The sequence below is a fragment of the Melitaea cinxia genome, chromosome Z (assembly GCF_905220565.1).
Source record: "Melitaea cinxia chromosome Z, ilMelCinx1.1, whole genome shotgun sequence".
Taxonomy (NCBI): Eukaryota; Metazoa; Arthropoda; class Insecta; order Lepidoptera; family Nymphalidae; genus Melitaea; species Melitaea cinxia.
In genome coordinates, this window is record NC_059424.1 from 7286258 (window position 1) to 7304428 (window position 18171).

General features: G+C 30.6%; 3 protein-coding genes across 3 annotated transcripts; 1 reads left to right on the top strand and 2 right to left on the bottom strand.

Annotated features, from left to right (window-relative positions):
- Window positions 1-2054: 2054 nt before the first annotated feature.
- On the bottom strand, window positions 2055-3226 carry LOC123668546 (histone-lysine N-methyltransferase SETMAR-like). The gene is made up of 3 exons (XM_045602279.1): window positions 3098-3226; window positions 2462-2980; window positions 2055-2090 (listed from the first exon to the last, which is right to left on the bottom strand). The coding sequence occupies exons 1-3, from the start codon at window positions 3224-3226 to the stop codon at window positions 2055-2057; spliced, it is 684 nt and encodes a 227-aa protein (XP_045458235.1).
- Window positions 3227-9668: 6442 nt separating this feature from the next.
- On the bottom strand, window positions 9669-10882 carry LOC123669030 (UDP-sugar transporter UST74c). Its single transcript, XM_045602698.1, has one exon. The coding sequence runs from the start codon at window positions 10659-10661 to the stop codon at window positions 9669-9671; it is 993 nt and encodes a 330-aa protein (XP_045458654.1). The 5' UTR covers window positions 10662-10882.
- Window positions 10883-11141: 259 nt separating this feature from the next.
- LOC123668547 (protein abrupt-like) lies at window positions 11142-15968 on the top strand. Its single transcript, XM_045602280.1, has 10 exons — window positions 11142-11360; window positions 11473-11664; window positions 12492-12665; window positions 12883-13070; window positions 13153-13263; window positions 13449-13519; window positions 13631-13871; window positions 14165-14230; window positions 14820-14945; window positions 15851-15968. The coding sequence occupies exons 2-10, from the start codon at window positions 11479-11481 to the stop codon at window positions 15966-15968; spliced, it is 1281 nt and encodes a 426-aa protein (XP_045458236.1). The 5' UTR covers window positions 11142-11360; window positions 11473-11478.
- The last annotated feature ends 2203 nt before the right edge of the window (window positions 15969-18171 follow it).

Consider the following 18171-nt stretch of genomic DNA (forward strand, 5'->3'; position numbering starts at 1 on the left):
TTATCTGTTGCAATAAATAGGTGTCGCTACTAGCTTCTAAGTTTTTATCTATAGGTTATCCTGCCCGATGAGCGTGAATAATTTTATATTAGTAACTGGCTGATACCAATGACTTCGTCTCCGTTGAATATTACATAATTATATATTAATTTATCTCGAGCGCAGAAAAAAAAAACATTGAAAGCAAAAATATACTTTGAATGCCATATATTATACCTATCAGACAAGGTAGAATCGTTATTTCTTAAAACTTGAGTAACTGTGCTAAATGAAGATAATATAGCAACATATCTTTTTTTTTCAGTTAAGATTCAAAAGTGTATAGCCATCTAGCCACCACCACCAGTTTTTCGTGGCACGTGCGCACAACGGTGGTGTTACTTTTATTTAAATAGTAATTAGATTAATTACTTTAATGTCAATATATATTAAGTTTGTTCTACTTTTTAAGAATAAAAGAGATATCCCATTTACTGGTTTTATTTTTAATTTCTGCGTAAAAATATATTTAATTGAAGCTGACCCAACTTTGTACCACTGTTTTTTTTTGTGATCGAAATTTTTTACACAGATATCCTGACAACGACGAACATAAAAAAAAAAAAAAAAAAAAAAACAACTGTCCAATTAGGTGCAGTTGTTTGGAATGGATTTCTTGGATAATTCATTCGAATGGATAAATTAAGTTTTACTCAGGTATAATTATGTAAATCGTCAATTCTATCTAATAAAATTAATAATACTATGTGTTTGCAAAATCGACTCTCCGAGAACAGTAAAGTATAAATACTTGATATTTTTGTTTGTGTGCATGCAAGTAGTAAGTAGTTAGTTTGTCGAACCAGATGAACAAAGCCTTTGAAGCCTTAATAAGCCCGTAAAATATATACAGTATGTTCGACTTCTAACTACGTTGCTTCAAATGGGGGGTTCTCTAGGTGTAACAGATTACGTTCCGCATGAATAAAAATTATAACAGATTTTATAGACTTTGTATAAATAAACGAGCTACTTTGATATACTTTTTCCGCATGATACCTTTCGTGAGTGCTTAAGCATGGCTATAATATAATTTACAATTAAAAAGATTTTACGAGACAAATAATTCGTTTCCATATGCGGTTCTTTAGTTGTATGCGGCAGTTAGTATTAATATTTCATTTTATAGAAGTTTTTTAAGGATAAGAAAAGTAGTATTGGTCGATTATGCAAAAGTGCGTTGCCACAGTAGCTCGCTTATTATTTAACCAAGTAAAATTTAATAAAGGACTAAGATTTTTTTTCGTAAGTAACGTGATCTATAACACCGATAGAATTCCCCAGTTGAAGGAACGTAATTAGGGGACATCCATTAATTACGTGAGATATTTTTCGATCAGTTTAGACCCCTCCCTCCCTTAGTTGAGATTAAGTGAGATTTGCCTGGACCCCGCCCCTACGTGGGATTGACGCTCAAAATATTTTAAACTAAATTTATTTTTATTATTCGGGAAAATAGTAAACCGTTCAGGTATACTATAGTTAAATTAAATTAAATAATATTCAAAGCAGCAAACAACACTCTTTTTATAATTTTTACTTAATCCACGGAGACTTGTGTACGAAAACGTGTAATATTTTAGATTTCTTGCAGTTGAGATAAGATTTTCGATGACTCCCCTCGGTTTAAATGAGATTTGGTGAGATTCCATTGGACCCCTAACCCCATTCTGAGCTCACGTAATTAATGGATGTCCCCAGGACTCGAACAGCTTATATAATATAGGTAGGTATATCTAGTCTTCACTCTGTTATTTAATAAATAGAACTAAATATATTAAATAGCAGAGTGTTGAGAGAGTGTGTGCAGTATTTTTGTAAAACTAAATGCTATCAGCAGCAATCTCATACCATATACTAATTATATATTGGTTTACTAACAACCATTGATGTCTGAATACACATTTTTTTTGAGGAATTTGGTAAATATAGAACCTATATTTATTTTTATAGCTAGAGTAAGCCCCATTAATTAAAAAAATAAATTTTACGAAATCGGTTCACAATTAACGAAGTCAGTAAAAATTAGGTCCTTTACAACATATTTGATACTGGAATGCGATAACGTTCATGTACATTTTAAAATTTACTGATAAATTCATTTTTATATACTAAAATAAAAATTATCAAGTATTGTTTTATTGCAGATAACGATCGGTAACATTCGGACAATTGTATTTGTTAAGATTAAAAGATTCTACTAGGTATATTATGATAAATTCCTTACTAAATAGGTAATAAGTATATAGTTGCACGTAGTATTATGATAATTGTGTTTGCTCGCAAATGAAAAAAAAACCGAATTCAATTACATCGACTATATATATAATAGGTCTTTACCTATGACAGTACCGTTTTTGATGAAATAAGTTAACGCACTTTTTTTTTTTATATTTTTTACTTTTTTAATCAAAGTAATTACCCATGGAAGCAATGTATTTTTGCCAACGTAATAGTAACTTATTGATGCCTTTCCTGAAAAACTCTGCTGGACGGGAGGTATCAAACTCTGCAAAGGCATTTTGTACTGCCTCTCGGCTATTGAATTTTTTCCCGCCAAAAAGTTATCCAAATTCTGGAAAAAGTGGAAGTCTGTAGGGGCAAGATCTGGTGAGTACGGTGGATAACGGAAAACTTCCAACCCCAGCTCTTGTAACTTGGAGACTGTTTGCTGTGCAGTATGAGGTCGCGCGTTGTCGTGCCGGAGCAGCAGAGCCGAGGGATTGACCAAAGCTGGTTGGAGACGTGCGAGCTTCCTCATTATTGTGTTTAGTTCTTCACAGTACTCATCTGCAGTAATGCTCGTGCCGTTTGGTAAGAAGCTGTGATGAATTACACCGGCACTAGACCACCAAACAGTTACCATTACTTTCTTAGGGGTCATTTTTCGTTTACGGTATTGTTTAGGTACTGAACCAGGATCTAACCAACTAGCTGAGCGCTTGCGATTGTCGAATAGAATCCATTTTTCGACACAAGTAACATTGCGATTCAATATGCCTTCGTTTGTGTGTCTGTTCATTTAATTCGTGAGGCATCCATTTGTTGAGCTTTTTACCTTGCCAATTTGACGCAAATGGACCAATATTGTTTTAGTGCTAACTTCGAAAGCTGCTGCTAATTCAGCTGTAGTCTGAGAATCATCAGCCTCCACAATCGCCTTTAATTCGTCATTGTCGACCAACATTTTCGGCCGACCACGTGTTTCATTTCTTAGGTCAAAATTATCGGAACGAAAGCGAGCAAACTAATATCGGGTGGTACGATCGTTAGTAGTGTTCGCACAGTAAACGTGGTAGATGTTGCGTGCCGCTTCTGCTGCTTTAACCACGACGGAACTCATACTCCATAATCACTCGAATTTTTAACATATCTATGATGACAAAAAGCGTACAAATGCGATGTAAACAGAACGCTAACCATTAAACAAATGACTAATTATAAAAAAGGAATTTTATATTTTTAAAATGAAAATAATTTGAAATTCGAGTTCTTAGCGATTTTTTTTATGTTTGAAATAGCCAGTACTACGAAACGGCAATTTCACAGGTAAAGTCCTAATATATACGCGCATCATCAGCTTTCGATTGAAACAAGAATCATCAAAATCGGCACACCCAGTGAAAAGTTATGCGTTATAAATTTATAATACAACATAGGTCGACGTAAAAATATTCAAGTAAATACGCATTATTAGATATAATTCGAAAAGTACCTACTTTTCAGATCTCAATTAAATATAAATGGGACCACATGAGACGCAACAACTTTCAATTTAAAAATCGTCGAAATCGGTCCAACCACTCAAAGTTCTGAGGTACATAAAAAAAATACAATCGAATCTTCTACTTTTTTGAAGTCGGTAAAAAAAATTAGATCGAATCAAAGTATGTACTCCTAGAAAATTTCAATTGCTCACTTAAGTATTAATATGATTGTTTTGGTAAACAGTATTAAAATAAAAAACATTTAATTTCACGATAGATTTATTACATATTAATTTAATTTTACAATAGTATGGCTTCAATATAAATGCGTTTTTAATAAACAAATAATAATTAATTCGAAAGTTAAAGAATTGTTACAAAATAAAACAAATGGCCACGGAGACTTGTTTGTTCTAAGAATCAATTTTTTCTTAATACATAAAGTGACGAATACCTATAGTATTTCAGATATGTAAAAAATAGGAACTAAGCAAACTTATTAGGTAAAGTTCCCGAAGCTTAGATAGGGTACAAACAACCGTAACTTAAAAAATATAATTTCCTCATCAAATTTTCATAGGTATGTGCTATAAGTGTCGAAATAATACTTTAAAGTGCAAATATTACAAATAGTAAATTTTGTATTTTATTTTAAGTATTTTATAATAAAAAATATTCGTGTAAAATACGATAAGACTAAGTACCTACCTAGACGACTGTATATCTATCTACCTGCTTAGTAATGCTATCCACGAAGGTACGCCACACTTATGAATAGCAAAAAAGACAAAAAATGTTGATGTGTTGGAAGTGGCGGCGTGTTATACCTTGCATCATAGTATACATTTTAGCGTTGACATAACGTTGGTATGTATAGGTATATACAAAATCGCGCAGGCGTGGTATCCTCGGACAAGTTGTTATCTTTGTAGCCCGCGCCACGTTTCTATGTAGGTACATCTATCTTTTTCTAAACATCAAAAAAAGCTAGGTATATGAAAAAAATATATTTGAGAATCATTTAGATTATTTAGCATAAAGTAGTTTTATTATAGACATTACACACAGCCTTATTTGATCAAATGTGACCTTAAGGTGAAACGTGGACAAAGGACGACGAACTAGCCAACTAATTTCGAACATCTTTTTTTATGACTCCATAATAAGAATATGCCAAACTAGTTTAAATTATTATTATAATGTTGACTTAAATTTATAATAATTTATGTCTAATTACTATAATCAAATCCTATATTTTTCAAAATAGTCAATGGGACATGTAGGTACTAAAAGGTACCTTTACACACGGTTTTAAGTGCTCTCTGAAAGTAATAGTTCACTCGCTCTACGATTACCTTGTCTGGTAATAAAGTAATTAAAAAATAACAACAAGTTTTACCACCAATGTATTACGAAAACATAAGTAACATTATCAAAAGATGTTATTTGTCCGTAACTAATTTTATTTTTAATCTAATGTATTATCGAAATAAGTTCACTTGACAGGAAACTTAAGCAATTAAATACGATTAAAGTTAATTAAAAACATTACAAATTTTATAATTTAATTAATCTAAATAAACGAGAAACATATTCTCATTTAGTTTGTTTTTGTTTTTTTAATGGAGAGAGGAAGGAAGGCTATTTATAAATACAATGTAGCGGGACGATTGAAGTTACAAATTTATTATAAGTAGGTACGTAAATTATAAATATATTAAAATTTTATTTATTTCAAAGTTCTTTATCGACATTGTCTTGTAATGTATTAATGTACTGTTTTTTAATGTTTAGACGAATTTTACTCATTATAATGAAACAACACTTCGGATTTTATCGCAGTTTATAAGGTTTTTTAATTAAACGTTTCGGATACTTTACAGCAACCTTGGTCGTGGTAGGATTTTTTCTATTAATGTACTTATATTGTAATTAAAGATATAGTTACAAACACCATTTTTATTTTTAACATAAAAGACTTTGCCGCTGAGTTGTGTTAGTATTGATTAGATGTATGATATAGTTATATCATATTTATCATAGTTATGTTAAGTTTAATATCAGATACCTATGTATCTTATTTCTCATTAAGAGATTTTAGGTACTATATTATTATTAACTTTAATAAAACTTTCTATAGTCAAGAGACATAAATAGTTTGATATATAAATTAAAAGAAATAACCTATTAAATATTATTGAATATTTTTGTTTACTAATATTTTATTCGTAAATTTATTATCTATACTACACATTCGTTTTAGTGATCTCTTTACTGAAAGTAAAGTTGGTAAAACAAAAAAAATATAGAGACGTGAAGTCGAGATTAATCAAATTCGGTCACGTATGTTCGTGTGTGTCACGTAGGTAGAAAATTAATTAACGTAACCAAACTATTTATTATTGATTAAATTAAATGAATAGACATTTAAGAACAATCCTTACTAACATTGGGTGTAGGAATTCGACCAGATCTTTTAAACAACGTATGTTTTTTAAAGGCCTATGGAGATAATAAAGGCGATAACTATTAAGTTCTTTATAACATTGTTATTGAGAAACACATTTTGAAGATTAGAAGATACGCTCATGACGACGATATTATTAGACGTTCTTTAGGGGGTTTCGAATATTTTTCGAGCTGTAAAAAACATTGTTGCCTGATTTTCTTCTCATTAATATTATAAAGCAGAGAATTCGAAATTTAATCGTAGTACTTGAGGATCATTTCCGATGAAACCTTTAAAATTTCAAATAATTAGAATACCTCATAGCAATAAGCAAATAATTAAATTTTAACAAGTTTTAGGCACAAGGGAAAAAATTAATATGCTACTTTGAAAAAGATATAGTCAGTCGGTCAGAGTCGCTAAGTAATATTTATGGGAGTTGAAGTTAAAAGCTTAAAACTTATCACAAGCAACGGTCTGAAAATATTTTTAGAAAATCGTACTCGCATTTACATGGAAATATTTTTTTCCCTCAAAAGTCAAGTGCAGTCGAATTATGAGCGTTAGACGACGTGCCCAATACAAAATTCGTCGGGCACGTAATTTCACCATTTCATAATCATCCACCAAAAGACGCGATTAAAACTTTGTAATAGTTTTTAGATCATGCACTAGCATTTCTTGTAACATATGAAAGAAGGATTATAAGTTAGCTTGAGGAAATTTTCATATATGATATGATTTTTTTTATTTCTACTAAATTCAATATAATATACAAATATAGGTTATTTGACTTAAAGAGAAATTAAATCTATAATTTATAGTCAACTATAATAGTATAAGAATAAGAAATATTTAATATTTTTTTTTTTAATTTTAAAAATAACTATATGTATATAAGTTACAATAGAATACTTAATCTGAAATAATTTTTTAAATAGTAATTTTGTGCTTTCAGTTATAAGTGATAAAAGTTAAGTTATAGCCTTTTTGTGATTTTAAGAAAAGGGAAAAACCGCCAACCCACAGTGGAGCAGCGAATCGTTCTCCCACATGGAGAAAGAGGCCTATCCCCAGCAGTGAGATGTTACAAGCTGAATGCGAATGCGATTATCAGAAAAAAAAATAACGATATTTTCTGTTATAGTTACGGAATACGGTAATATTTTTTTTAAAGAAGTGATAATAGTGATTAATAACTGTGTTAATAAATTCGTGAATATCGATATTTATCAAGTTGTACCCCCATGTGAGTAATCAATAACCATAAGTATTAGACATCATTTTTCGTTCTTTATGATTTAAGTGCGATTGTATTAAATTTACATTCAATTTTTAGTACATTTTTTGTGAATACTGTTGTATCTAGAGTTTATATTTTAACTGAGGTGAGGTATGGCGTAGTAGTAAATTAAAAATATGGAGCATGGGGTAGTACCTCGACCTTACAAAAGATCACAGCTAAATAATACTGTTTTTAAGCTGTTTTGTGTTCCTGTTGGTGAGTAAGGACCAGATCTCCTGGACGAAATTGGGCATTACGGTCGTCGACGCGCTTGTGATGCTTCTGGTGTTACAGACGTCTATAAGCTACGGTAATCGCTTACTATCAGGTGAGCCAAATTTTTTGTTCGCCGATATAGTTACATAATAAATGTATATATCCCATAGAACGTAAAACTTGGTAAAATTCAGGTAAAGTAATTTAACTGTTCAAATCATTTATCACAAATTTAAGCACTTAATAACTGTAAAAATTAAAATATTTTTTGTAAATAAGGTACTTTAAAAATTAAATATTAACCAAAATACTAAAATGTAAATTAAAAGAGAATATTTCACTTTACAAAAGAAGAGATCAGTAAAACCTAGCCCACTTCGTTCACGACGAGAATTTTTGAAATCTTCTTTTTGCAATACTCTACAATGATGATTTTCAACTTGTAACACCTGTCACAGGAAAGCACAGAATTATAACCAAGTCAGTAATAATTTTATGATGATATGAAACAATTTTTAATTCAAACTTTCAAAGTAAGTTAAAAATATTGTTTTCACCTCGGTAGCATAATTACGCCTTGTTAAAAAAAATATATTTATGTACAGTATTCTTACTACAATTTTATTACATTTTGTAAGTTATTTTATTTCTGGAATTAAGAAATTTTTAGCAATAAAACAATTATGGCCAGATCAAGTCAAGAAAAATTATGTAATATTTATTGCTTTTTATAATTTAGTATAATACTATTAATAATTAATTTCATATTAAGATAAAAAGTTTTGAAAATACTACTATAACTGTGACTTCTGCACATAATTCCCGATATAAAATAATAAATAAGTACCAAGTACCAAGATGCAAGTTACAGAATCTTACAATAATTTTACAACACATTGTATTTATGCAGAAAATTAGATTTTACCATACAAAAAATATCTATATCTAAAGATAAATATGAAATGAGAAAGTACAATTTTATTGATTAAAAATACAAAATCATTTGTACCTGAATTTCTGTGTTCATAAAAATTTTTCTTATAGTAAAATTCAAAATACTTAAGCCTAAGTCACATTACATTAAGTGAACACTTTTACATATTTTTTTTACTTATCCAATAAATTAGTTACAAGATAAAAATGATAAACATAGATCAGATTTTTCAAGTTATTAGCCTTCTATTATGTTAGGCCTCAACTATAAAAAAAAAAAAAAAAAAAAAAAAAACTATGAATAACTGTTTAGTAAAGAATAGGAATATAGTAAACAAGTTTTATAAGGAATTACCTATATAGAAAATTTAAATTAATAGGTTAAATGACGTCTACAATACTAATAGGCACATAAATCTGTATCCATAACAATATCATTATTATACATAAACAACTATATTTTAGAATTATTTTTACAATATTAAAAAAAAAAAAAATTCTAAACATATACGAGTATAGCTGTTCACATAAGCTATTTTGCTAGTGTATTACAGTTTAAAAATTGCTTTTTATTATCGTTTTTTGTTTAACTCTTGTAAACATTTGTTTGTAAAATGATTTCTAGTACTTTTTAAAATAAAAAGAATGTCTTAAATATTATTTCTATTTTTATTTAATCTAAAGTATATTGCCCACTATTTTTACCTTCTTATCTGATACATTTCCTGGAGCTAATCTTATTGCTCATCTTCAATACACAATTGCTTTAAATATTATAATCAAAATCACTTAGTATAGTGTTATTTCAATAGAAACTTGTTTAAATGTTTCAATATCACTGTTTTATGAACATAATTTTATTACGTTATCCTATTAAATGCTATGCCAAATATTTATACAGTACGCTCATTATTTCTATTGAGCTATTATTTGTTCGGATATTACGACAATAACTTGTATTATTAAACATCTTTGGCAGCAACCTTTAATACTATACAATATATGTAGAGTAACAGGTTGTTTCTCTTTTAACACATCACTATACAGTATCAATTTTATTGCTTTGTTCATTCAGTAAGATATAATTGGCTGGTTTACGCTTAAATGTGACATAGGTATAACCCAAGCTGGCCAGTACACTTATATTCAAGCCGACAAAGTTTAGCCATGAATATACATAATCTCCACCTATTATCATACCTAAATAAGTTACCAATATATTTTTTAAGCAACCAATAATGGTCGTAGTTAAGGCACTATTGTATTGAGTACACAACATTACACTGTAAGATAACACAAAACCCATAACACATGACATTAGGAATTGAGCTAAGAACAACATATCTGACCAATGAGGATAAGCTGCTGAACTTTCTAGATCACCTGTACACCAAGCAACTATGGTAGCTGGTACAATCATAAACAGAGCATTATAAAACATCAGTCCATACTTGCCAAGCTCCTTCGAATCTAATTTCTTTTTCATGTAAACACCATTTGCGGCTGTAAATCCATCATTTAGTAGCACTAAAGTGTAGCCAGTCCAGGAGAACGTGACATCATCAGCAGCTGCAAGGAGTGCTCCTCCAACCATTGCTAGTACACTAGCCTGAACAGGCCAAGATGCTCTAATTCCAAGAACAAATCTTTCACCAATCATTGTCATAAGAATACTAAAACGTCTCAATGCTGTGAACATAGGAAGGCTGAGTTCCTTCGTGCCCCCTAATCCTGTAGCCATATTTCCCATATAGATTAGTGGTAGTGGCCAAATACGTCGTGCAACACTACTATCTAATGGTGGAAACTGAAGCATTTTCATGTACCGGCTGAACCATAACACCAATATCGTTGCCAACATTTGACCTAAGCCTAACACTTGGTAGGAAGGAAATGCATAAGATGTTAATACTGTCTTATTCACTACCGTTATCATAAACGAAGCTAATGCATAAAATGCAGCACTCAATATCTTTTTCACCATTAGAACTCTATCGGCTTCTGCTTCTTCCTGTGCATTATATCCCGACATTGTTTCAGTAATTTTACTTCAATAGTATATTTTATTTTTATTTAAACGACATGGCTAGTTTCCAACTATACACGAATGACGTGACTAGTAGAAGAGGGGTCGTTTTACTCACGAACACTTCGTTTTCATGGTCAATTAAATTTTTTCGTCATTAAACATAAATAATAAAAAAAACCTTGATCAATCGGCATACACGACAGCATTCATCACTTAATACTTAATCACATATTGACATTGACATATGACAACGTTTGAAAGATGTGGTTGACTTATCATTAAATGTTTACAGCAACAAAAATTATTACGCCAGATAATCATTTGTTTATGCTATACATAATATTTATAATAAGAAATTGGTTCAACTTTAATTTTAAATCAATATAAAATTACATAATTAAATTTTAAATTATTATACATTAAAATAAGTTACTTAGAACAAAGGGTTTACAAGTCAAAAAAGGTATCATTGTATCATTGTTCAACGTTCTGTTAGAGTGTTAGAGCAAGCGAGACGCGACATTTTGATACGGAACTTTTCCGAGTATTGATTGCCATGCCAGTTAGGAATACATATTTATTTCGTACGAAAGAAGAATAATACTTCAAATACTAATAGTTAACATGTATTTTCGTTTGAAGGAGAGTACCTATGTTTAGTTAGATGCATACGTAGGCAGTTATATTCGTGATTGATTTTCAGTAAGTGCCCAGTTTCATTGTGCAGACGCGTAGTGCGACTGAAAGTTGTGTGTACAGTTAGGTCGCAGAATACGGGCGTCGTCAGTTCTGATTTGAGGGTGACATTTTTCAGGCGGCCATGGCGATGCCTGAGCAGTTTTCACTACGGTGGAATGACTTCCACTCGAACTTATCCCAGTCATTTCAAGCATTGCTGGAAGGCGAAGATCTAGTAGATGTGACGTTGGCGGCTGGTGGTCAGTATGTTCATGCTCACAAGCTCATTTTATCCGTCTGCAGTCCATACTTCAAGGAGTTGTTTAAGGTATGAGTCATAGTAAATTGCCTTTGTCAGCACAAATATTTTCCTCAATATCTGCATAGATATACATATAGTTGTATATTAAAAAGGCAGACATTTTCCATATAAATATATACTTGTTTTGTAATCTATAACTAAATGTATATCTGTAGGAAGATTTGTTTATATGTATAATTTTGTTTTCTCTTGTAAGCACATAATATAATTAGCTGATGTGTGTGCTAAGTTACATTGTTAACTTAGGCAGTAAATGGTGATAAACAGTATATAAACAATACAATACTTGAACTGTTTGTCTTTTGCAGTATCAAATGAACATCATATTTTTAATTGATTTCATTTAATGCTTCATGCTTAAACATTTGATTGGTATTATAAATATGTTCTATTGAGCTAGTAATAATTATAGCTTTTTAAAATTATCTTTAATTTGAAATATCATTATTTTTGATCGTAGGACAATATTTATGAGTGATTTTTTTTTAAATTTCTAATAGCTTTTCATATTTGAGCATATCTTGCTGACAATTTCATGTTTCACATTTGTAATAATGATAATATAAGAGAACATTGAAATTGTAAACAATTTATTGTTTTTGTGATATCATGTTTGATTATACAAACAATTATACAAATATATTTTACATATTAGGCATCAAAACAATAAATCTAATACAATAATAATAATGTTTATTTTGTACTGTTAATTCTTTTGTATTAAAAATTTATTACTTTCCATTGTATAGTCAATTTTATATTATTTACCAATAAAAAATAGTTGAAATTATGTACTTAGCACTATTTTTCTTATTAGTTTATTGTTTTTGTAGATGAATCCTTGTGAACATCCCATAGTGATCCTTAAAGATGTAGCACATCATGAGTTAAGGCAGCTTCTGCAATTTATGTATAGAGGAGAGGTTCATGTAAGGCAACAGGAGCTTTCTGGCTTCTTGCACACTGCTGAACTGTTGCAAGTCAAAGGTCTTACTGGTGGTAGAGAGGTCAGTAGAGCTGAATAATCACCCCCATCACTTGTCATGGTTCTACTTTACTTGAATTCATACGTTTATTTTTTTCTGTTTTCTTCTATCATTTAAAACATATAAGCTAGTTCTTTTGGCTGAAGTATAACTTGGTATTCCTTTCATTCATCAAGTCATGATACTATTCTTAGTTTGTTAAGTCTCTGTTTAATATCAATGTCAATTTTTTGAATAGAAAAGCGAATCACCTCCTCCAGTAATAGAAGAAGATTCCACCAGTACTCAGCCAAGTGTGCCTGAACCAGTGAGTGACAGCTTGCCTGAGTGGGTCCCACCTGGTGAGGAAATCACTGCTGAAACTGCTCATGAAACAATCTCTGCTACTGTACCGAAAGAGGAGGCTGCCAGAAGTCCTCTGAAACGGTATTGTTTTGTACTATTGACATAAGAATTATATTTTCAAATACTAGTTGTTTTGTAAAATGAACTATTTGCCTTTCAACAGACTACTAAAAAATACATCAAACAAAAATAGTTACAGTAGTAACAAAAAGAAACCTCGGCCAGTAACTGACATTCCATCTCATGCCGAAAATACTGAATATGCTTCAGATGGGTAAGTTGAAGTAATTTATTGTGAAAACGTATGTAATAGCCATAGCTTAACCATTTTTTTTTCTGCACTTTTTCACGACTATTTTTTTAATTAGTTAATATTTTGTTAATTTTTATTTTTACAATATTCCCTGTTAGAAGTATTTATTTATTTTGTTTTATTTTGTTCTCTATGCAAATTTACAGTGAACCTATCATCGACTTCGACAATGACTTTTTACATACTATGGTGCTGCCAGATTCAGGCAAAGAGGCTGGTAAGTGATCATTTTTTTCTTCTATGTACGATTCGCGAAAGAGCATCAAATACTACTTCATTTAATTCTTTATTATATTTTTGATATGAAACTTAAATTTTGTATATGAAGGATGGAACTGCAAAACGGGTGGGGTTAAATGTCCATCTTGCCACCGATTTTTCGCGAATCGCTACAACCTAAAGGTGCATATACGAGACAAACATGACACGAGGGAGGGTACACTACAATGTGACATATGTCAGAAGCGTATGAGAAATCCATCCTGTCTTCGGGTTCACATGTATCATCACCGCAAACAAGCAGCCTATCTGGCCCAGCTAAGTGCCCAAGGAGATCAGATGAGACACGTGTAAGTACCTAGATGTTTAGTATTTAAATAGTTTAATGCACATTTTATATTTCGTTTTCAAGTTTATTTTAATTTTTCTTTTAAAATGTATTGTTTAATTTTTGGTTCGGCACTGTAATAATCACAAGAGGTCTGACTTTCTATGTTTCACAGCTCGTAACTATTAAAGAGTACTTATTGAGAGGATAATTCCAAAACGTGTATTGATAATAGTGGCACAGGATTGTGTATTATAACTTTACTTATTGTTATTTATTATACCCGAGGCTGTACTAATATTATATTGGTTTCAGGGTTAAAAACATGGTTGAGAACAAATGGCGTAATGAAACAAAGGGGGAGTTAAAGGAGGGAGAAAAGTAAGTACTTGATATATTATAATACATAACTTTTTTTCTTTATAAACAAACACAACTACAGTAAATGATTAAGTTGCGATGCGAATAATTTTGTCTGCTACAAAAATATTACGATCAAAAGGCAGGTCTATAAGAACTAGGAATCCCTAGGTCTTAAAGGTATTTTTCGATACTTAGAAGATTTTACGATTATTTATTTGAACACCATCGTTTAAAGTAGTTATATTAATATATTTAATGTCAGTGTAAGTTTTCTAATTTTATATAATACAGTACAGTACTGCGAACATTTATAATATAGTATTCTTAATTTGTCTTATCTGCGAATGTAATAATATATTAAAATGTTTTTTCTGTGTATCCTAAAATATAAGTGGGCAGAATACTTCAGTCAATTTTGTACATAACTAATAATCAGTAAAAGATCCTGCTCATTATTTATGTAAAAAAAATGATAACCTATCCAAGCTGATGCGCAGTTATATTTTAAACTTGATTAACTTGTTGATTGTAAAATTATTGTATTAAAAAAAGCCCAGCAAACCATTCATGCCTTTACTATTTTTTTGAACGATTTGAACTATTTTAGTCGTAAGTGCCGTAAAAACGAGGGTGCCAGTACATCTAAAAATCCGCCCATTAAGATCTCGGTGCCTAAGATTTACGTGTCACAGCCAAGCTCTGTAAAAAAGGGCGTTGTTCGAACAAAGAATCGGTATGTCGTGTATTTTACTGCATTAATTATGCAACATACAAAGGCTTAGCGATGTGATTTTTTTTAAGCATTTTTTATTTCGGCTTTTTTGTCTTATGTCGTATATTATATAATATACAATTTTTATTTTATTTTTTATTGCATTCGGATTCTCGATGTATTCGGTTACATTTTTTTTTACTGTTGTTTTAATTTATTCTGGAAAATATATCTCTTTACGTGCTTACTACAATTTAAAAATAGATGTATTGTAGTTGTACATGTTTCATATTATGCATTTATTGATCCGCGCGGGAATATTGCGCCGATTTGTTCCCATACCCAGGCAGCCTGACTCGTTGCTAGGGGCTGCTTCGTCTGGACCCTAACTGTACTGTGACACTGGACAATCGACCTTAGTGCGATATCATAAGGCCGAATGTCCATTGTTATTGTTTATATCACCTTTTTCTGGCGCGCCGCATCTTAGCTATCATGTTTCAGTTGCAATTATTGATCCGCGCAGATGAAATGCGCCGATCAGTTTATCTCTGTACTACCTGACTGACATTCGGTGTAGATTAAATTCATAATAGTTCTATCGTTTTATAAATTCCGTACCCGCGTTGTGTGGTGCGAGAAGCTCGTTTTTGTAAACATCGGAGGGAAGTTCGTTGAGTTTTATTAAAAAATGGGTGTAATGGTCTGGGATGATCTCGATGCGAAAATTCTCTGCGCGTAAGATTTTTTTTTTTATGTATCAATTTTTAGTTGCAAATATGCTTGTGCGATTTACATTTAAAAATTAATATTAAATTTATTGGAAATTCATTACTTATTTGTAAGAGTGTATTGTGATTGTCTGTGTGTATATATATTTGTTTATATGTAAATAGATATAGTATGGTGTTTGTTGTATATTCCAGTTATCCAGCATCGGCACCTACTGGGGAGGCGAATAGCTACCAGCCGGCCCAACAGGATGTCAAGCTGGCTCCCGAAGCAATCCTGCCGAAGTCGGAGGCGAACCAGGAGTCAGTATGATTAGCAATGAATTCTACGGACGACCAAGACTTCGTAGACCCCATAACTCTGGTTGCTATATTCACTCAACAGTATAGCTGGAATTCGCTTATTTTCGGACGTGTTGATAATCCTCCACCAAGGAAGTAAATTTTCTACCTTCTATAACTATTCCTTTTCTGTTTCATATATCGAACAATGGTTGTTCTCTCCATATCCGATCATTTATTATTATTGTATTATTATCCTCTCGCTACATGGAGAAAGAGGCATATGTCAAGCAGTGGGGCATAAAAGGCTGATTTGGTTCTGTTAATTTTAGATTTTTCGAGACTTTTTTTTATATGTCACATTTATATTTTTATATATGTTGAAATGGTGAATTCAATCAAAATTTCAAGTTATTTCATCATTGTTTTCAGTTATCTAAGTGTAACTTGAATTTCTACATTAGCTATTAGTAGTGGCTACGTAACATACATAATCTTAATAATATTTAATCGTTTAGTATAAGATTTCTCTATATTTAGACGTATGTATTCATGCTTCGTACCAGTGTGTACTGTTGAGCTGAGTATTGTATATTTTCTACATTCCACCACATAAGTTCCAAAGACTGAAACATAAAATTGCACATAGCGAACCTTGCAACGGTTATATTGTAATGTATTTACAGGGTGTGTGTTTCGTGACGTACTTAGTTTTTAGATCGTCATAAGACACTCATGGTATAAAATTTTTGGATAAATATACCAATGAATTATATATATATGTATATATATATGCATATATATATGTATATATATATATATATATATATATATATATATATATGTATATATATATATATATATTATAAAAATTTTAATATGTGCACATCCTGTAAAATGTAATAGTTTTTAAGTTACGGTTTATATGCCGCCTCGATCGATATAGTTGTCTCAATCAGCTTTACAATGAATAGTTTAGTTAGAATCTCGACACATCCGTGATCTGAATAGAATTTTCAATTTTTTTTTAATAAACGTTGATCAAATCATACTATTTTTATACGCTTTCGGTCACATCACAGGATTACATGGTTTGTTTGAAAAATAAAAGTTGCTTATTTAGTCACAGATAAGGATTTACATTGTGTTTTTTATCTCTGTTGTAATGTGATACAGCTGAGATGTTAGTACAAGTTCGGTTAAATAGGCAGTTTGGTCGGTCAGGACTAGCTCTATAAACAATGTTGCCATTCCAATTGAAATGTACAAAAATATTTTTATTATATCATTTTTATTTTATTATCATTTTGTTTATTTAGTAACCATTTGTCATGATTCACGACAAGATTTTAAATAACCTTACAGTACAAAATACCCTATTATTGTATATTATTCATTTATAAAATATATGCTTTACTTAGTAATTGTAAGATTTTATTTTAGGATCACATAGTTTTTTTTTTTTTTTTTGGAAGAGAATAACATTTTTTTAATGAACAATAATTATTTTTAGTTTGATAACACTGTATATATATTTTTTTATTTTATAATGCAAGGGTTCTAGGTATGTTTAAGTGAAATTTTTATGTACCTCATGTTTAAAATGACTGTTTAGTTATGTAATTTTTTACACGATAATGTTGTACTACAGATGTGGCGAGATTTTCAAGACATGACCATGATATTATATTCCGATTTATTATAAATAATCTCTTGCTGTAATGGTACAAAAGAGTAATATTTTTTTTCGTAAAAATAATAATCCAGGCGTGTATTTACCAGCGTAAAATGAAGCTTTAATTTTAGCGATTCATCCCATCGTTTTGAAAAGTCGGAAATCGGAACTTATTGTAGTAATGATAAGCTCTCTTTGTTTATTTGGTATTTTTAAATACGAAAATTCTATTAGGTAACTGTATTGCGGCGTAAGAAGTTGTGTGGGTATAATTTGATTAGTTTAACATTAATAACAATAATATATATAAAAAAAACTTGTGTTATGCCGTCCCTATGTAATCTCGTTTTCGAATAAACTAAATATCAATCGTTTAGCTCGAACCTTTCATATTTTATGACGTGCCGCCTTTCACGATTATTCGACTATATTTCCATTTATATTAACGATAAATTTTCTCTGAGAGCTCAATGTTAACGTTGTGACTGTGTGTGTAGTACCTCTTTTTAGAATAGGATATATTTACGTGCGTACACATGAATTAATAATGAAACAATAC